Consider the following 21199-nt stretch of genomic DNA (forward strand, 5'->3'; position numbering starts at 1 on the left):
TGTCATTATCTGATTGGTGGGATTCTAACTTTACTTCACAATTTCTGGCAAGCCCTGTGCTAATCTTGGAGACTTTTTTTTTTTGCAATATGTTTAAATATTTGATGGGCATCTATTAAAAGTTAAATGCTTGTTTGTTTAGCTTTAGTTCTTTAGACACATATAATCAAGGTTCTCCAAAACCCTAATAAATCTGTTACTTACCTCAAAATCTAATTACCCAGACTACTAATTAGGTGAAAATGTACTGGAAATGACTTCAGATGTGGAATAATAGTGGTTGAGTAGTTTTCCCAAGTTTGTGGTTTAGTAAGTTGGTATTTTAGATGTTAAATGCACTGACATTTTAGGTTCACAGCAGTTGAAAGTGGTAAAAAGCTAAGATAATTAAAATCTCTGCCGTGGAAAGGCAACAGTCTGGGGAGAGGTAGATTTCTTGAATTGTTTCTTTGTTTCTCACCAATGGGCTTTGTTATCAGCATTATTTATTTAGCCAAAGAGTTCTTTGTCTCTGCAAATGGCCCCAATCAAGTTTTGTTTGAGACAATTAGCTAGTGCCAGCCAATGAGTCCTATGCAAATGTAGGGATAGGAATGCAATGTGTGCATTTGAAGGCGTGGGGTTTTGTTCTTGGGGAAGGCAGATTGTAATTGCTTTCTTCGCGTACTTTTTTTTTTTTTTAAGTTTAGAGTGGGGGTGGGGAAGACAGGTTTATCTGGTCTCCTTCCATCCCCTCTAGTTCCAGAGCAGCTGGGGGTCGGGGGGTGGGGAGTCTGCAAGTCCTTTAAAAGCCTCTGCCTTGCCTTCCACCATTTTTAGTTAGTAGTGGAACGTGGAAGAGCTGCTGCCTCCGAAGCAGTAAACCAGCACCTCTGTTTGTTTGTTTGCTTTGCCCTTAGTTCCACTACTCTAAACCCACCCACCAAGAGCCCTGAACCTGTCCACCCCGGGCGAATCGAGACCTTCTGGCTGGATCCCCCCAATTTGGGCCGACTTTGCACCTCCAAACAACCTTAGCATGATGTCTTATCTTAAGCAACCGCCTTACGCAGTCAATGGGCTGAGTCTGACCACTTCGGGTATGGACTTACTGCACCCCTCCGTGGGCTACCCGGGTAAGTGAGCCCTTCCTTTGGCATTCCCACACCCGCCCTTCCCCACACCCGCCCCACCGGGATGTGACACCCTGTTTGCCTCAGGCACCAGGACTGGCAGTCACACCGTCCCCACCCCAGCTCCAGACGAGGTCCCCACTGGGTTTTCCTCCTGTAGGCACAACCCCTGGGCATTTACTGACTAAGGAGAGAACTGGGGTTGGGAAGGAGTGAGTAGGAGGGTCTGCAACAGTTGGAGACAATCACATCCTTTTATTCTTAATTTGAGTAAATAGGAGACATGCATTGGGATGGGGTAAGGAAAGTTGCCGCCCTTGTCATTTGTGGGAGGAGGTCCCTGCCCACACCTTAATGTCCAATTCCTCAGAGGTGCCCTGGAGACGCTGCATTTTCTCTCCCTAGATCCTGAGTGCCCTTAGGCTTTGCAGGTTTCCCCTCCATGCCTGGGGCTTCCCCTCTGACCTCTAGGCCTTGCACCTTTAATCTCAAGAGGTGTGACTGTCTCCAAATGCTGATGCTTTCCTTTCCAATCAGATCTGTTTAAAATTATCCTAGAAGTAGAAGTATGAACTATGTCCCCATTTTAAAGATGGAGGAACAAAGGCCCTTGGAGTGCTAAAAACCATGGGAGCGAGATGGAGATTCACCCCCATCAATCCCAGCCCCCAGTCCTCAGAGATCCTTAGACTTTACAGAATAGCTTTTCTGTTTGTGTTGTGGTTTGGGGATTGATTTTGGAGGATGTTGGTGTTTTGCTTTTTATTTCATTTGTCTTGTTAGCTTTCCAAGTGATGCTATGGTTGGAGAAATCTCCGAGGCCAGGAAGGGCAAGCAGGGGCTACTGAGGAAGGGGCAGTGTGTGTCAAGGGCTGGGCTGGGGAGACCATTGGAAGGCTCTGGGTGGAAGGGCTGTGAGGAGTAGGGGAGTGCCGTGGGGCGGAGGGTAGGGGAGTTGGAGGACCCGCAGACACCCCTGTGACTGAGAAACTGCTCCCCCACCCTAAAGGGCCCTGGGCTTCTTGTCCCGCAGCCACCCCACGGAAACAGCGCCGGGAGAGGACGACGTTCACCCGGGCGCAGCTAGACGTGCTAGAAGCGCTATTTGCCAAGACTCGATACCCAGATATCTTCATGCGGGAGGAGGTGGCACTGAAAATCAACCTGCCTGAGTCCAGGGTGCAGGTAGGGCAGATGAAGACAGAGCCATACTTCCTAACCGTCCCTCCCCCAAGCATGGTGTATGTTGAGGAGCGGGAGAGCCCCTGGTCTTTGAGAGAACCAAAGGAATGCTTGAAGCTCTAAATGCTCATTCAGGGGCCAGGAAGCTATTCTCCTCCCACCCCTTTTCACCTCCCCATCACGACTTAATCCTATAAGCAAGGGTCTTCCGGCCTAGGTTATAAAGCCAAGTCCTAGAACCCTTGGTGTACAGAGACCCAGCCTTGAGCAGATTTCAAGGGTGGTCATGTGGTATTTTAACCTTTCCCTTCCCTGTGTCCAAATCCTTCCCTATTCTCTTGGACGTTTAGGTGTGAAGGAAGCTTGGCTCCTGGGCAGTCCAAATATTTTTACTGATGAAGAAGTAGAGCAAATGACTTACTTGTTCAAGGTCATACCTAAGTTTGGTGGCAGAGCCAGGCTGTAAAGCAGCTAGTGCTTTTATTAAGTAATGTGATAAAAATGTGTTGTTTTTTTTTTTCTGAGTTCTTAAGGAATAAACAGAATTTGCTAGCTCTGGGCAATTTAACAGCTAAAATATCTACATAATATCTCTAGTGACACCACTGCCCTGTTTTATTCTTATACTTTACACTGAACTGGAGAGGAAAAGTCAACTCCAACTTGCCTGGAGAGCAAGCCCCATACAGAGTTCTCTGGAAAGAGTATTTAGCACCTAAACCACATAACACACCTGGGAATCTCCTTCAGCTAGGATATGTTTGTGAAAGTGCCAGACATCAGTGTGAACTGCAAATCAGGAAAGAGGCTTTTTCAAAATAGGTTGGAAGAAGTTTTAGCACTTGTAAGGCTTGAACCAAAGTCCTCACTAAAAGAAAACAAATGGCTCTGAATTGTTGGTGGTGTTGAGCTTGGACTTGGTGGCACTATGTTTACCACAGTTATGACACCGGTACAGGACAGCTTATTCAAGAAGACAGCTAAGGACTTATAGCCCAGAAAATGCCAGTAGTTTCTTTGATAAGCCCCTCACACACCAAATACTGCTCCTTCATTGCAGAACATGAACAGGATGGTAAAGAGAATTTTCAAAGTTGCAGCAGAGGATTAAGTTGATAAGCCAGTGCACATACTACAGGAAACTGAATCTATGTGTTGAGTGGCACTATGAAGGCACAGACTCTTTGAGTCTCAGACTAGCAGAGAGGTTTATTCTGGAGCTCAAAGCAGAGTATGTATAAGTTACTGCACTTACCACAAAGAAGGAAATAACAGCTTTCAGACCTCTTTCCTCAACAGATTCATGTCTTCTCCCTTGGAGGTTTCTCTTGTGAGCCTTCTAGGAGAGATAAAAAGTAGGACAATGGAATCAACTTCCATATTAGCAGTTGCTCTCTAGAAGATGGACTGTAAACTGTTTGAGTTTAGGCTGTTTTTGCTGGCGTTTAACAACAGAATTGTTTTCCCTGGCTTCTGTTTCCCTCCAAAAGACATAGATACATTCTGTTCCACTGTGAGAGTGTTCCAAAATATAGCTGGGTCTATTCTGTCTACAGCTGTGTATTAGATGTGAAATAAGATAAGAAAGTGAGGTGGAGAGGCTTTAACTGTATGATTTAGGGGATTATCTTAAAGTTTATTGTTCTGGGCTAGGAATAAGGCAGGGTCAAGTGCTTTTAGACAGAGTCTCCAAAACTTTTCCTATGATTCCAGGAGTCTATATGAGAGTGCCATGTAATAGGTCTTCAATGGTGGGGAAGATTTTCTCCTAGCTGATCTCAGATGATCTGTCCAAGTAGGATAGACTTACAATGTGGGAGCCACTCTTGTCCCTAGGGAGTTACTGAAATCATGTTAAAGATGTTTCTTTCCCTTTAAAGGTCTGGTTTAAGAATCGAAGAGCTAAGTGCCGCCAACAACAGCAGCAACAACAGAATGGGGGTCAAAACAAAGTGAGGCCTGCCAAGAAGAAGACATCTCCAGCTCGGGAAGTGAGTTCAGAGAGTGGAACAAGTGGCCAATTCACTCCCCCCTCTAGCACCTCAGTCCCGACCATTGCCAGCAGCAGTGCTCCCGTGTCTATCTGGAGCCCCGCTTCCATCTCCCCACTGTCAGACCCCTTGTCCACCTCCTCTTCCTGCATGCAGAGGTCCTATCCCATGACCTATACTCAGGCTTCAGGTTATAGTCAAGGATATGCTGGCTCAACTTCCTACTTTGGGGGCATGGACTGTGGATCTTATTTGACCCCTATGCATCACCAGCTTCCTGGACCAGGGGCCACACTCAGTCCCATGGGTACCAATGCAGTCACCAGCCATCTCAATCAGTCCCCAGCTTCTCTTTCCACCCAGGGATATGGAGCTTCAAGCTTGGGTTTTAACTCAACTACTGATTGCTTGGATTACAAGGACCAAACTGCCTCCTGGAAGCTTAACTTCAATGCTGACTGCTTGGATTATAAAGATCAGACATCCTCGTGGAAATTCCAGGTTTTGTGAAGACCTATAGAACCTCTTTTTGTGGGTGATTTTTAAATATACCGGGCTGGACATTCCAGTTTTAGCCAGGCATTGGTTAAAAGAGTTAGATGGGATGATGCTCAGATTCATCTGATCAAAGTTCCGGGAGGCATAGAAGGAAAAATGAAGGGCCTTAGAGGGGCTTACCAACCAGCAACCTGAAATGGACAAACCAATCTACTTAAGATCCTGTCATAGTTTTAGGTCATCAGTTTTCCTGATTTGCAAAGTGATCAAAAGCATTCTAGCCATGTGCAACTAAACACCACCAAAAAGAAACAAAGTCAAACAAAACTTCAGTTGTGAGGGAAGGGAGGGAAGGGCATATCCTTCTGAAGCAGAAATGTTCCAATGTTTTAGCCAATCCTTGGTTGAATCTTAGGAATGAACAGTGTCTCAAGCTCATTCACGTTTCATGACCAACTGGTAGTTGGCACTGAAAAAACTTTTCAGGGCTATGTGAATTGTGCGACTGATTGTCCTAGATGCACTACTTTATTTAAAAAATAATGTTCATAAGGAGTCAATATGTAGTTTAAGAGACAATCAGTGTGTGTCTTATATAAATGGTACATCTGTGGTTTTTAATCTGTGCTAGACTTCAAAACTGTGATCTCCTGTTATTGTATGCAACCTTGAACTCCACCTCTGCAGGGGTTCTTCTGTGATTAAATAGGTTATAATTATAAGCAAAATTCAGAGCAACTGAGTACTGATCTTAAAAGATTACCTGTGGCTGGAGGGGAGCTGCACTGAAACTTTACTGACAAAAATGTCTCTGGACAAGGAGAGTGAGAGAAGAGAAACTAAAGGACACTAATTCATCTGTAATTTACTGTTGGTAAGCCTAGCAGTAAAGAGACATTGGTCAATTGCTCTGACCCTGATGAATTATTAAAGTGAGATCATTGTCGTTTATGCTTGCAGATGTTAACTGGAAAAGTTATATACGCATAAACCTTTTCTTCCTGGATTTGGCAGATATGTATAATTATATTAAAATGGTTCTAGCACAACATTGGGTCCAGTTTAATTTTACACAAATATTTATGAATGAGAAGCCGACATTCAGCCTCTCCTTTCCAAAACACATTTTTCTTAGGGGAGAGAGGAAATTAGCAAACTTTAATTTTTGGTGGGAGGGACTAATCCATGGATGGACTAGATATGAATGACAGTGGTATGTAAACTTTTGTGACTTTTATCAGGGTTGCTGTGATTGAATTTAGAGCCTAACAATCATTAGGATCTTGTTCTCCCTGCTTTTCCCTCCCTACCACAAACCTGAATGATTTCTTAGGCACTTTATTAGTATGTTTTTAAATACATCAATTTTTTTTTAAGAGGGAGGGGAAGAACTGGAGTATCTCTGGAAAAATGAGAATGACAAGAATTTCTTGTTTCTATTCTTTTATTTGATTAAGGGGACTTTTTTTTTAACTTCCAAAAAATCTGAGGTAAACATGAGAGGGAGTGTAATCAGAATCTGAAAGCAATTCAGGCAGAAATGATTGCTGAACAAAAGAGTTTCAGAAAAGTTTTAAAACCTATAATTTCAGTAGTTGAACATAAGGTACCCTGGTCAGTTTTGTGTATGTGTGTGTGTGTGTGTTTAAAGTGCTGAGGGAAAAATATGGTACCTTTTCAGTTGTACCTGCATTTTGTAAACCAGTCACCAGAAAAGACAAACGGGCCAATGATCATGATGCTCCTCAGGTAAAAGCAATATTTAATTTCATTTCGAACGTCTTATGCTCTTAAGTTGAACCAAAATTAAGTGATTCTTGATTGTAACTTTTTAAATGAAGGTTAGCAGTTGCAACCATTTTGTTTTCTGGCTATTTCATGTTTCCCTCCTTGGCTGCACATGCGTGCTCTCTTGAACTCTATGTGATCTTCCCTAAGAAGTAAATTGTTTTACTGCTAAAGAAGATGCAATAGTTTACAACCAACACTTAAGGCAAAAATCTGATGGCAAGATTTTCCAGTACCTATGGATAATATTCATCCTCCTGTAGTTTACACCCAAGTGAAATTGGGGCCTGAGAGAAAATCTTTTTTGCTTAAAGCTTTTCCCAGATTCAGGGTCTTAATCTCCCAGCTTTTCTCATGCAACAGTAAAGCAGATCCAAAACAACCATTTTCTCACACTGCCTTTATTTTTCGGGATGACCCATTTAGGGTCTGGAAAGACTACCCTTTCTTTAAAAACAATAATGATGACAAACATCAGGCTACTGGGTAAATAATGCAGTTAGCAGTTTCTCTCCTGAAACTTAAAAGGTGAGAAAGAAGAGGCACTGAGCACCCTCTGAAACTAATTTTTCCATCACCTTTGCACAACTTCGTTGAACTGAGACCACGCAGTTAAATCCCTTTGAATTGAAGGCGAAGTAGAAATGAATTCCCCCTGACCGAAGGCAACGGAGGGAGGGAAAAGGGGCGGAGAGCAAGCTCTGGCTTAAAGACAACCAGAGAGTTCCACTCCCAGTCAAGACTGGTTTTAATGAAGTTAATAAGCCCAATAATGGTGATACTTGGTGCTGAAGTAACGGCCGTGCTCCAAAGGGGTCAGGGAGCTACTTCAACTGCATATCGGCAATTAACAAGCGAGGCGGCAATACAACCTTCGTTTCGGAGAGCAGAGACGAGGGTGGGGATGGTTTGCTTTACAAAGATCTGTCGCCCCAAACCTTTATCTTTCCCACAAAGATTCTTGGCCCTTTGTATTTCACCTTGGGAGTGTTTCTTTCCTTCATAGATAAGAAGAGAAATTCAATCAAGTCAATTAAGTTCCGGCTTTCGAAACCTCCAGGTTTTAGATAATGGTCAGTTTCCTCCACTCCTCTCCCACACGGTCTCCCTAATCTCGCCTTTCCTGTGGGTGTCCCCATCTCAGCCCCGCACTGCCGCCTCCCCAGGCGGGAGGCGCACGGAGGCCCCGGCGGCCCTGCGAGGAGGAGCGCGGTGCCGCAGGGTGGGCCGAGCGGCTCGCGCGCTCTGCCAAGTCCGCGGCGCTCGCTCGTAGGAGCTGGGTTTTCTCCATCTTTAAAGCCCAACCGGAGTTACCAGGGAAAAGCACTCTCATCTCTGCCCCGGCGGTCCGGGCTGGCGCGGCTCTCCCGGCCCCACTCCCAGCCCTGCGGGCCAGGCAGGGGTGAGATGGAGGCTCTCGTCTCGCCGGGTTCCCTTCTTTGTGGTCTGGCTCTGGCCCGGGTCGGAACCCAGGACCTCACCTGAGCCGCAGCCCCCCGCATTCGGCCCAGTCTTCAGGCCTCGGGGACGCCGGGCCCAGCTCCCGCCCAGGCCTCGGACGCTGTGGGCCGCGGGAAGGCCCCAGGCGGAGCGCAAGGCCCGCGCGCCGCCCGCCCCGTCCCGTCCCGTCCCACCCGCGCGCCCTGAAGTCAGGCCTCTAGGTCAGCCGCGGGCCCGGGCGCCAGTCGCCGGTATCCTCGCGGCCAGGCAGGGTTCAGGGGGCTGGTCGGCTTCGTGCATGGCTGGGCCGGGCGGCGAGCGCCCTGAGCCGGAAGGAGCTAAGGCCTAGACCGACTGAGAGGGCAGCAAGCAGGATCCGCCGGCCTCCCAAGGGGCGACAGCTAGCCTGGCCCGGCCCGCGGCCGCTGGCTTTCCCCGTCTCGGGAGGATGCGCTGCAGACGGCTGGGGAGGGACCGCGCCTCCGGGCTGGGAAGGGCGAGGCTGCGGCCGCCGCCACCCTGGGGGCTCCAGCCATGTCTGCCGCCCCCTGCAGTCCGAGCAGACCCGGCCCAGCCGGGCCTGCCTTGCGCCCCCCGTATCCTTTCAGAAGAGCCAGGTGCTTTAGCTAGTGGGTCTGAGGGAGTTCGGCCCTCCACTGGCGGCCCCCGGCTCCGAGCTGAGGCTTTCGGGGGAAGCCCGAGGATTTACCTAAGTGACCCTTGGCTCATCCCTCTGCTCCCACCTCCCTGCATTTGGTTTTTAACCGAGTGCCCTCTCTTTTTCTTTTCGGACTCGTGGCAGCACTCAGCGGCCCTGAAGGCCAGAGGCCGGTTATGGAATGGGGAAGCTGTCCCTTCGGCGTCCCGGGCAAGGCTAACTTGCCTAGCAGCCCATTCCGGTTACCTGCAGGGGAGGGACAGCAGTCAAGTGCCCGCCTCCACTTAACCAGAAGCGGGCGCCCAGGCGGCCAGCGCTGGCGCGCACACATGTTCGAACCCGCATCTCATACCCGGTGAGAACCTCTCTGTTGTTACCGGGACAAAGCTGTAACCCAAAACCAGGCGTGCCACTGCTAGGTGGTGGTTTATTGCATACAGGAACGTGTTTTTAATCATGCAAAAGAGGAACACAAAGGAGTCGGGTTGGAGACCAGCGCATCCCACTCAAATGGAAGCAGACGTCGTGGAAAACAACTAGAATGGGAAGATGCAGAGTCTGATTCAGCCATGACTTCCGCCTGAATTCTTGCCTTCCTTTGAAACCTTAAAGGACGACGATCTCTCTCCCTTTCCTGACACTAAAGGGTCCAAGCCCTCATCACGCATCTGCATGCCCAGATCTGTGACCAGTGCCCTGAGCACCTCTGATTTTCTCTCCTACACCACCCGAGCCTGTTGGCGCAGGGTATTCTGATAAAACCTGATTCTCCTAGTTGCCCCATTTCCGCCCTTGGGTTAGTGTGATACAAAAGACGGGGAGCCCCTGGGATTTTCCCCAGGGATGGGGAGAGCAAAACCCCAAACAAAACCCATCCCGATGTTTTTTGGTATTAGGCTCTGAAACTGCACAGATTATAGGATTTGTCTCGGACAGAATTAACATTACATGTGAAAGCGTAGTGCCCCGGTGTATGGAGACACGTTGTATAGTATTGCTTGGAGCATCTCTTACAAACTGACTGTTAATAGCAACATGAGACCTACAATAATAATAATAATAAGGGTTTTTAAAATCTGATTAAAATAAAATCTAGACATTATTTGAAAAGGGTAGTTTCTCTGATGGAAGTAATTCGAAGGAAACGGAACCAAATTGTGAACTAGAGGAAGCTTCTGTATGCAGAAGTGGCCAGAGAGGAGGAAGCAGGCATGCGTTTGAAAGGCCTTCTATGCAGTCCTCATAACCAACGGAGGCCCCCCAATGTTAAAGAGAAACAGCCAGACTTCCTCTCTTGCAAGCAGTGTTTTTTATGTTTAAAAAAACCAACCTGCTGCTGACTGCAAACAAACAATAAGCAAATTCAAATAAAGGAGCCCTACAAATCCAACCCATTTGGTCACAGATAACTGCAGGTGCCAGGGCAGCCAGGCTATCACTAGGGGGAGGGTGGCTTCCAATTTTGTTTTTCTCCTGGAGGGAAAGTCAAACACCATGAGGTCTATGACTCACTTTTATTCCTTAATCTCCCCCACCCTTTACCTTTAATTCTTAGTGGAAACTTGGTACTTTGGGGAAAAAAGAGAGAACAAGACAAAACAAGAAAGAATCCCACAGCAAATATAATGGTAACTAGGTAAAGTGAATTGACTTGTTTCAGCACCTCGAGGAAGAAAGGTGTTCTAAGAATCAGATGGAATCCTCCACCATCCTCCCTACTGCCCCTGCGTTGGTTTGCCTACTGCAGGTGCACAAAGGGGGCCTTTTGATTAAGAATTTCTTATCTATTTGACATCATTAGGAAACATTTCCAGCAGAGGGCTTCTTTAAAAATAACATGCATTTCTTTCTAGCAGCCATATAACTGGTGACTTTTTTTCTGTGCCCCTTGGACTTCCCTTGAAGGAACCAGCATATGTCACCTTTGGGAGCCACAGGTCTGCTCCCTCCCACATCCCAGGTTCCCCAGGCAAAAGCCAGAAAGCACCTTTTAGAAACAAGTCCTGGGTTGGGGGAAGACTCTCTATTAGGCTCTGCCCCCAATCTCCCAACTGAAATCTCCTGAGGCCTTAGACTACACCAAAATCAGAAAATCACTCATGGCAGCCTTGAGTTGTTAAAATCTGTTCCTAGAACCAATAGTCACATTTTAGGATCATGGACCATTAATAAAAATCTCCTTAACATTCAAATGTTTCTAAAATGCGTTGATAGCGGATTACTGGGGCCTAATGGACGTCATGTGTGGTAACATGGTCTCTGAGTACCAAGGTTCTGGAGTGGGTGTCTGACCACAGCTACCTGATTATCAGCTTACAGCCAACCCACTTTTTAGCTGCAATACCCTTAAGAAGAGGCGTTCTTCCCGGCAGAGCCAGACTATTGCGTTCTTCATTTAACTGATTTAACAACTGCACAGTGTCGGAAAGAGGACAGAAAAACCTGCTGGTAGGCGTAAGGGGAGTGGGTCGCCGGCCACTGCCCCTCCCCTCTAGCCTTAATGGAGCGATGCCCGAAAGGCGGTGGCTGCAGTAGATCGAGTCCTCGCCCGGGATACCTAAGGTCTAGGGCGTCTCCGATTGACTCCCGCGCCTCTCTATCTCGAGCCATCTCCGAGTGCAATCCCTGAATTGTCTGTTCGGTTAGCCCCTAACACGGCCCGCCACGTCTGGGAAAACTAGCAGGGCTCCCCTGCTGGCGGCTGGGAAGACTTCGGGCCGGGGTGAGCGCAGTCGACAGCGTTAAGAACTCGCTGGCAGCGGCCAGAACACCAGGAAGGGTGCCGGTTCCGGGGTTTCTCCGGACAACTTGGCAAAGGCACAGCGTTCCCAGTCCCCATCCCCGCCTCTCTCACAACTAAGCGAAGGTCCCCGATAGCTAGGCCTTCTCTGGCTGCAAAGCACACACCTGCATCGTCCCCGGGGGCCTCCCTTTCCCGGGCACGCGCCGCCAAGCTAAAGTCATTTGGAGAGGAGACTCAGAGGCAGCTTTCTCGCCCCCCGGGTGGGACGTCGGGATCATGACCCCAAACCCGCCCTCCGACGGGCACCAGCCCAGAAGCGGGCCTGGAACCTACGGAGCCCGGAGCCCTGCTGCGGGCCGCACGTGGTGGGGCCGCTGGGTCCCCTACGGAGTGGCAGACTGTGGTTAGCCCAGGCCTGGCAGAAGCCAAGGCTCGAGCCCCAGAGCACAATGCCGCCGCGCTCCTTAGTGGGGAAGACCGCGGGTGCATGGGGGCAGGCCTCCTCCAATCGCTTCCGTGGGCTTGACTAGGATCAGAGCGTGGTGGGTGTGGGCATAACGACGCCAGGTGGGAACGATCTTCCCTCAGTCAAGCAGACGTGGGCGTTAGTCCCGCTGCGCGCCAGGACTGCGGCCCCATGCTGGGCGGGCTCCGAAGTCCAAGCTTCCTCCCTCCAGCTCCTTGTGGTGAAAAGACGCGGGAACTGAGACAGGCTTGGCCTCAAGGCTCCGGGCCTGGCGTAACCCTGTCTCCTGGGTCCGGGTTGGGCCTGCAGCCCGGAACTCAGTGTGTCGGGGCCCGCAAGACATACCCGGCGCAGTCCCTGGGCTCTCGCGGAAGTGCGCCCACCCCGGCACCCAGGGCCTGGGCAGCAGGTTGGAGGCGACTTCCGGTTCCAAGTGGAGAACTCACCAGCTGGCGTGTGGACGGTCGGATACTCAGTGCCAGGGCCCGTTTAGACGGCTGGTTTAACGGATTGGCCTAAAATGAATTTTGAGTTAGAGCTTTTGAAAGCTGTAGGTGCACATATAGAACTTTCCTCCCGCCCCTCAGTCCTTCTTGGCTACTAATCCAAGTAAGTTTGATAACCTTTGAATTATGTTTGGTTCGAGATTTCCAGCCACCCTTATTTCAATTGCTTAGTGCGAAGGGATGTTCTTAATGGGAGGCAGACGTTTGGGCAAAAATAAAATAAAAATATATATAAATATAAAATATATAAAATACATGCTTATACTTAAATTGAAATCCAAAATGAAATTAGGTAATTTTGGAAAGAGAAATCATGTTTATTTTAATCACATAATATTTTAAAATTTAAGTTGATGCCAGTCTCTAATTGAAAAGCATCTGACAGCTCTTCTGGCTGATTAAATTGATTCTATTTTTAATTCTAGTCTAAATTGACCACTTGAAGCTTTGGAAGGCTAACAAGACTCTACTTGCTAATTACCTTTTACCAAAAGCATTTTACCTTCATTTGGTCTTAAAACGGTCCATTTGCTACGGCTCTCTGATTTAGAGGTGGGGAAGTGGAAAACTTGGTACAAATATGCATTCACCATTTTCAAAGACAAATAATTCGAGGTGATTAAACCAGGGTTCTTGATTCCTGCCCATTTTAAGTGGGTACTTTGCTTTGTCTCCTTTTTTCTTTTCCTTCATATATATTGGTAAGGTTGTGGAGTGTGTATAAACTTTTAATAAAAGATGTCTGAGTTGGTATCTTTTTCAGAGATTCTTAACCTATGGTTCAGGCATTCTTTGATGTTTGTCCATGGATAGGTTTTGTTGGATGGGTGAATTCCTTCAATTGTATGGAAATTGTGTGTGTGTGTGTGTTCAATATAGTTTATAGTTTTTCTGGGCAGAAAATCCACAATTTTCATCAAATTCACAAAAGGATTGCTAACCACCTAGAATTAAGAGCCATTGGTCTTTATGATGCATATGTTGGGTGAACTTGGAGATAGAAACTTTGTAGTTCTTTGTGAAAAACTGGATAAGATGGCAGTCCAGTAAAAATTTAAATGTACCCTTAACTTTTTGAAGCTTTGAATTTTTTTAAACAAGATAATCCCAAGAATCTCTTCTATTTCTCATTTCTAGCCAGTTAGGCCTAATCTGAATTATTATCCATGAGGCTGTTTATGTATGAGAAGTTCAAAATTAATAAAAGAACTAAAGAGTGATTTTTAATGGTATCTACTTACAAAATGTAACATAGAAAATTTAAGCAAATAATGATCCAGACCCAAACCCCCCTTTACTTGAAACACAACAACAACAACAACAACAACAACAAACCCATTTTCTGGCCCTAAGTAAAAATTTCAGAAAATTTATTCTGAATTGTTTCTCTCTTTCCTTCTTTTTCTCTGTACATTTGTAAATTAATGGATGCCTAAGTTCCCAAATTTTTTTGTTGAAAAGTTGTTTTTTTTTTTATTTCCCTTAAAGCTTGATGATTGATTGTCAAAGGTGGATGAAACAATAGGTAAGAGAGGTCAGAACTTCTGACTGAATCAGAAGGAAAGCATAGCTATATCATCCAGGTGAGGAATTCTGGATCAGATAGTAAAATCACGTATAGGAAACCCAGGGCAGAATTTAAATTAAATATCATTGTCAGCCTATAATTCAGAATATACAGACTTTGCCCATTTCCAATACCCATAACTCTCCAGATTACTTCCAACCTTGTCTGAGAGGATACCTTCCATTAGTGCAAGAGGAAGCATAATCTATGAATTTATTTAGCATTTGATCCTTGTGCAGAGGCTTCTGTTTAGAGTAACCATTGTAGCTAAGATTTGGATCTGGTCCCTAACTGGGTGACCTCAGCAAGTGGACACAAGATACTAGCAATTTACTTCATATCAGCTCCCAAGCCATCACCAGATGATAACAACCCTTGAACACTGTTAATCTCTGCTTGATTCAAACTGGTGACTGCAAGGTGAAAGGCAAGAGTGTTATCTCTAAGCAATTCATGTGGCCTTCCACAGATTGTCAGTTGGGCCAATACAATTGAAGCCTCTTCTCCAGTGGTTACTTTAAAAATTTCATATCCAAAGTCTTTGGTCTTTGTTGGACTGGAAGGTAGGAGGGCTTTATTAAGGGAAATGCCCAAGGGCCAAAATGTGGGAGCTTAGAATCCAATACAAATTAGAAAGGTTGGAAAGGTAACTGTGTGTATTCCCTGCCCAATAAACTTTCAACAACATCACTGTAACTATGACTAGAAAAAGCCTCTGGAAATGGGTGTTTTTGCCAAACAATCATCAAGCTTTTAGGGAAAATACACCTTAAAAAATAAAAAGCAAAGTCCTATTTAGAATTGATTTTATTGTTTTGAAAATGACTTTATTTTTTGCAATCAGCTAGGTTAGTACAGATCACCATATATGCATTTAGCATCAGTTCAGGGCAAGAAGGGTCAGGGAAAAGTGACCAGGACAGTGGAGAATAAAAGAAAGGGTTATACTGGCGAACAGAAGCTGTCTCATGTGTTGGTGCCCAGAAGGAAACCAGGCTAAGTGGCCTGTAGGGGAACTGATACTATTTGCACTTTTCAAATATGTAGAAGGAACAGTTTTAGCCTCATATCCCAAGGTACTCAGCTCTAGCCTAAAGTCATAGAAGCATGCTTTTACTGTTTAGTGGAATTATTCTGCCCCTGCTACTCCGATACCCTAGTTGTAATGATCCTATTTGATTTTTCTAGATTTCTCTAGACAGGATTGACAGATAGAAAAAAAAGGAAGAGGTTTCAAAATACTGCAGCTGTTTTAATAATACATTGTTAAAGGTCCCTGTGTTGGAAGTAGGTTGTTGATGGTAAAGGCAAAATCAAATTATTTTAGGTATTTTTAGCAATAAGCTCCTTTGGATGGGATCAAAGACTAACTTGACATGTGCAGAATTTCAGTCCTTAGCAAATAATGTCACAGAGACATCCCACTATGTTGTTCCATAACTTCATTCCTAGATCCTTTGTTTGCTACCCTACCTTTTTAATTAACTGGTATTTGCAAACCCTACTCCATTGTTTGGTATCTTCTCCCAAAAAGGATACACTAAATAAACACAAGCTATAATTAGTAATGGGGAAACAGAGTAGCCACAGGATGGGTGCACTGTATACAATTGGTAAAGGGACACCCCTTATGATAAAAAGTCACTGATTGACTGATAAAGTGGTGCATTTTGTAACACTGTATGATTGTCTCAGTGATTGTGAGGAACTAGGGGCATGGAATAAACATTGCAGTATTGTTACTGCTTAAGACTGGCTTTGGCTTCAGTGTCTTGCTGATATAAGCTTCAAGCAGCATAAAGAGAATCACAGCATTTGCCTGGGAAGATGAGAGTAAACCATCGTGGTTAGAGTATTTGGAACTGATTACAATTTCAGAACTATCTTTCCTTAGTATCTGTCTGCCCCACGAGAAGTGGTCTGGGTAGAGCCCAGAGCCTAGACGGGGAGGAGACCAGGCCTCTGTTTCTTGGCCTAGTGCTGCCACATTTTCATGATGGTAATGATGATGATGATGATAAGATGGATTGCCCATATTGAAATGATTTGCATGTATTTTTAATAAGCAGGGCATTGGACAAGGTGGTTTACACAGCCTTTCAAAAATCTGTACAAACTGGTAAATTTACTTTTCAGAAGTTAGTATTCATTTTAGGTCTGGAATTTTAACATTTGTGTGTTTCATTGATAACTTGAGTAAATTTAATGCCAAAGAAAATCTGTAACTTCCCTTGTAGAAGTGCAAACTATGCTTATCCTGCTTATATTTTCTGAATATTTTGAGTTTTCCTGAGCTTTGGTTCATTTTATCCCAACCTCATATACAAATTGGATTTTTTTTTACTATAGCTCTAGGTCTTCCAACATTGTAGACCCTCATATGACATTATTTAATAAGGAGATATGGCTTCCAGGTACCTTAGAAAGTGTAAATTAGTACATATTTTTTGTTTTTAAAGAAATTGGCCCCTAGTTTCACCAGGGGAGTAGTTTAAGATAGTGTTTAAGCATTCAGCCTCTATAGTTGGATTGTCCAGGTTTAAATCTGAGCTTCTCTACAACATGGTAGATATTTGTGCTTATGAAGATTATTTAAGCCCTTTGAGCCTAGTGTCCTCACCTATAAAATAGGAAAAATAATACTTCTTACTTTTCAGGTTGTGAGGATTAAGGCACTTAGCTCAGTGTCTGGCAGGTAGTAAGTGATCAATTCATGTTCCCCGTTAGTGTTATCACTGTTGTCATTCTCACTGTAGTCAGTCCCTGGCCAGCAAAACTGAATCAGAGTCAGAGCTTTGATGAACTAATACTGACTGTATTAATTCTACAAATGAATACAGTCAGGAACACTGATATAATAGAAAGAATTTGAGAAGAGAGATTATATAATATTATGAACTATATATCAAACTATAGATGTAGCATAACTGCATGGTTAAATTCATTTTATATTGTGTTTGCCTTTGTCACAAATAGTCTGTGTCCTTCTTTGTTCAACAATCAAAGAAACCATAAGGATTTAGAAATCTGCAAATATATGTGGAAAGAAGGAAGTCAAAGAAAAGACAAATTTGGCAAGGGTGTCAGATTGTAACAAAACAAGCCACCCTACCGTCTTAGATCACCCCTCTAGTTCTCTCCATTTAAGATTTAAAATATTTCTCCATCACTGCAAGTAGTTCTTTTCCAGTTCCATGCACTCTGAACAACCTGCTCTCACTGTAGTTGAGAATTATACTGGCATGTTTATTACCATATAATGTAGGTTAATTCAGTCTATGGGCAATGTTTATTACCCTCCTCATCTAAAAACACTGTCAAAACATGGTTTCAATTTCTTTTTAAACATGGCTCAAACAGAGCTGCCAAGACATTTCACACTTTCCCCCTAACATTGGCATTTAATAGGAAATGGGAGGTAAAGCAGTTTAGTAATAAAGTAATGAAGACTTGTAAATTGGGCTCGTGGTTTAAAAAAGAAGTAAGAAAATAATTGGGAATATAAAAGACTTTATGCAAATCAACTAGTATGGTTGATGGCAGAAGAAGAGAACAGAGTAATGGATTTGTTCAAATGAATTTACTGAGGATGGCAATTCAGCTCTCCAAGGAATTATGGAGAAAATGAGTAAGTGGCTGGAGGGGCTGATATCTCAAGAAAGCCTGAATAGGCAAAATGGGACCACATTTGCAAAGAGTAAAGCTTTCTTTAGTCATCAGCTTCAGCAAGTTCTCCAGCACACAGGTCTGTGCAAGCAAGCAATTTGTTTAAGATTGTAAAATAAAAACATGTCTCAGGACACAGGCAGGGTAGCGAGACCTCCTTTGTAATGCCTGCAATGGAGCAAGGACCTGACAGCCACCTACAAGTGTCTGAAAAGGGATCGCCCACCAGGCAGGCAGAAGAATTGTCCAGGGTCATCCAAGGGGCTAATTTGGAGTAAAGAGATGAAAGTGAGAAATCTCTCAATGATGAACTCTCACAAGCTATGGAAGTGTCCCTCAAGGGAAGTGGCAGAAACCCCAGTTTTGAACATTTAAAGCTAGGGAAGGAAGAACACTTGGAATTAAGCCTTGGGGAACTGTCCAGCATTAGCATACGGATGAACTTACTACTAGCTGACCTGTTAGGTATGAGTTTCCACTTACAATTTATCTAACTCATCCTAGCACTCTGGGAGGCCAAGGCGGGCGGATTGCTCGAGGTCAGGAGTTTGAAACCAGCCTGAGCAAGAGTGAGACCCCATCTCTACTATAAGTAGAAAGAAATTAATTGGCCAACTAATATATATAGAAAAAATTGCCCCGCCGGGCCGGGCATGTGGCACATGCCTGTAGCCCCAGCTACTCAGGAGGCTGAGGCAGTAGGATTGCTTGAGCCCAGGAGTTTGAGGTTGCTGTGAGCTAGGCTGATGCCACGGCACTCACTCTAGCCTGGGCAACAAAGTGAGACTCTTTGTCTAAAAACAACAACAACAACAAAAAAAACAAACAATTTATCTAACTCTATGCTTATTAAATACGACTGTTGTTTTTAAATTCTCTTGACAGTTATGTCACTAATGGTGTTATTGCCAAAGGGATTTCTGTAGGTTGATACGGATTTACATTTGTTCCACAAGGAAATGTCGTTACTTAATAACAGTCAGTATGTGCCTTGAAGACACTTCAGCTTTGACCTCCTCAGGAGATTGAAAGAATACCCAAGCACATTGCCAGCTTCTCATGTCTGCTGGAAATTTCTCCAAACAGCAGACACTAACTGCATTACTAACAATTACATTAATAATAAAATCATAATGTTTTTCTGGCCTTAGAGACATTAAAATATATTTTAGAATGGCTATAGGAAAGGCTTCTCCGGCATCAGATTTATTCAAAATTAAATTTCCACTTGAACTTTCTTTAGAATTTAGGAAAACTAGGGCCATGATAAAGATGTACCTATTCATTCAGCAAATATTTGAGGGTCTTCTCTGTACCAGATACCATTCTAGGTCTGAAACACACAAGGTTTCAGCTTCCATGGAGCACATGTTTGTTTTTAAGGGAGAATGTAATGATGAATGGTGATTATGGGAGCCAGAAACTTCTGAGTTAAAAGGAAAACACCAGTGGGTTTAAAGGTGCATGGAAATGGAAATGACATCAGAAGCTTGCTGTTGGTCAGCACTCTAATGCTTGAAAACATATTTTTTTCCAAAATGCATTTGAAAAGAATTCAGCATTCTAATGAATGGAAGGAAGCAGAGTTTGTGATTCTCCTTACTCAAGTGTCCCAGTTCCTCTCTGGGTGTCCCGGGTGTGTGGAGGGAGGTTGGAGAACACGAGGTGCTCTGCACTGAGAACACATGTGGGTCTCAGGGGCTGTGGCTGCTGAAGCTCCATATGGTGTCATGTGTCCTGGCCCTGTTGTGTGACAGTTGCTGCTAACAAGCTTGGCTTTGGCTTGAATGTCTTTGAAACCACCCCCTCCCTCACCCTCTCCAATTGCCTCAATCAGACCAACTCCTAAAACAACAGAGCTGTTAAAGGAATGGCCAAAGTGTCCCTGGAATGGGCAAAAGCAATTGCTTAGTGTTTTCTACAGGCATACTGATTATAAATTAAAGAAAGGCCCTTTTGGAAAAGACAGTCCATTAAGAGACCACTTAATGCTTAATTACATGCGGTTGGAAACTCCACAGTGTAACAGCCCAGCCAAATGGGTCATCAGAGTCTAAGATAGACACAGTAACTGATGCAAAGTTTCCTTTTGAGCTCCAGGTACAAAAATTCAGACCCAGAGTGGTGTATTCTCACACTTTGGGGCTACTAATAATCCTTAATTATTACTGTCCCTGTGGTGTAATGTGATCTTGGAAAATGTCATAAAAGAATTCCTCCAAATTGTTTGTCTCTTTGCTCTTCCTCCTCCCTCCCAGTTTCTATTTCTTGGCTCTGTTCTTTTCCATAGTTGCCTCTCTCTTTCTCTCTCTCTCTCCCCTCCCAATGGTATTGTGAGGTTGAATTCACCAGGTGTGTAAACTTCCTCCCTCATCTGACACTTCTTTGGCAGAAAGCACAGGTAACCCAGCAGGTATTGTCAGGGTCAAGTTAAAAAATAACAAAACCTGCCAATGCAGATTTCCTTCTTGTGGCGCCTGGCATCAATGGGTTCTCAAAAAGACTGCTGTGGCCTTGATATTTCCCTTTTCACAGCTGGCATGGACTTGGCAGTTCATCCGTAGCTCACCCACCTTTCTTCTACTCTGTCAGGACCAAAGGATGGCTGGCATTTCCCCTGGTCACCAAGGCAGGGGAGATAAGGACAGGAGCAGAATGGCAAATGGCTTTATGCTATTTAGAAAAAGTTAGTTGGAAAAAGTACTTGTGGTTAGGTCTCAGTTTTGAAGCTCAGTGGTCATTGTTAGGCCCTTGATTCACTGAAAGACAGCTGGCTCGGTAAAATGTTGAAGATGTTTAAACTATCTTTTTTTAAAATTTAAAACTGAAGGAAAACATAGTGCTGTAAGTAGTGAGTTACATGCCAGGTACCGGCTAAAGTTCTTACCTGCTAGTTAGTTAAACTTAGAAACTAGCTGATTTTGAGAAAAACAATAGAGGGTTTTTAAAATTTTGTTTTAGTTTTCCATGGTCTAGTAGTAATTACTAGTAGAATCTACTAGTAGAATTCTAGCAGTAATTAGTAGTTTAGAATCTAAACTAGTAGATTCTAATTAGTAGATTAGAATCTACTAGTAGATTCTACTAGTAATAATCTTACTAGGAAAAAAACCTAAAAATAATATGTCTTTAAAAAAAAAAAGAAAACGTGATGTGCTACTGACATTAGAAAGCTTTGTCTAGCTTCCACAGCCCTCCTTCAGAGGGAGTGCCCAGACTGTTCCCAAATCTTTCTCAGAATGGTGCAATCTATAATGACACTCCTGAACCTTGTCACTAACCAGTGCTCCCTACACACTCCCAACATATTGTTATGTAACAATGAAGTTAAATGTTCAAATAAAGTTGCAAAATGGTTTTCCATATATATATTATTTTCTTTAACAACAAAGTGAAATTATATTTTTGTCACTTTGCTTAAGGCAGTGTGCATGTCCTCTTCTGCGTCTCCTATGGGGTGGCCTTGTTCATAGTTGACTCTAGTGAAGAAATTCCTGAAGAAAGGAGGGGTGTGTGTGTGTGTGTGTATGTGTGAGTGTGGTGGTGGTATATTTAGAACTTGTTTATTTAGTAGCTAATCTA

The 21199-nt window shown here is 44.3% G+C and overlaps 1 protein-coding gene across 1 annotated transcript; it reads left to right on the forward strand.

Moving 5' to 3' along the window:
- The first annotated feature begins 812 nt into the window (after positions 1-812).
- Positions 813-5830, forward strand: OTX2 (orthodenticle homeobox 2). Its single transcript, XM_012785610.2, has 3 exons — positions 813-1115; positions 2146-2297; positions 4175-5830. Exons 1-3 carry the CDS (start codon positions 1019-1021, stop codon positions 4793-4795), a joined length of 870 nt encoding a protein of 289 aa, XP_012641064.1. The 5' UTR covers positions 813-1018; the 3' UTR covers positions 4796-5830.
- Positions 5831-21199: the final 15369 nt, after the last annotated feature.

The sequence above is a fragment of the Microcebus murinus genome, chromosome 6 (assembly GCF_040939455.1).
Source record: "Microcebus murinus isolate Inina chromosome 6, M.murinus_Inina_mat1.0, whole genome shotgun sequence".
Taxonomy (NCBI): Eukaryota; Metazoa; Chordata; class Mammalia; order Primates; family Cheirogaleidae; genus Microcebus; species Microcebus murinus.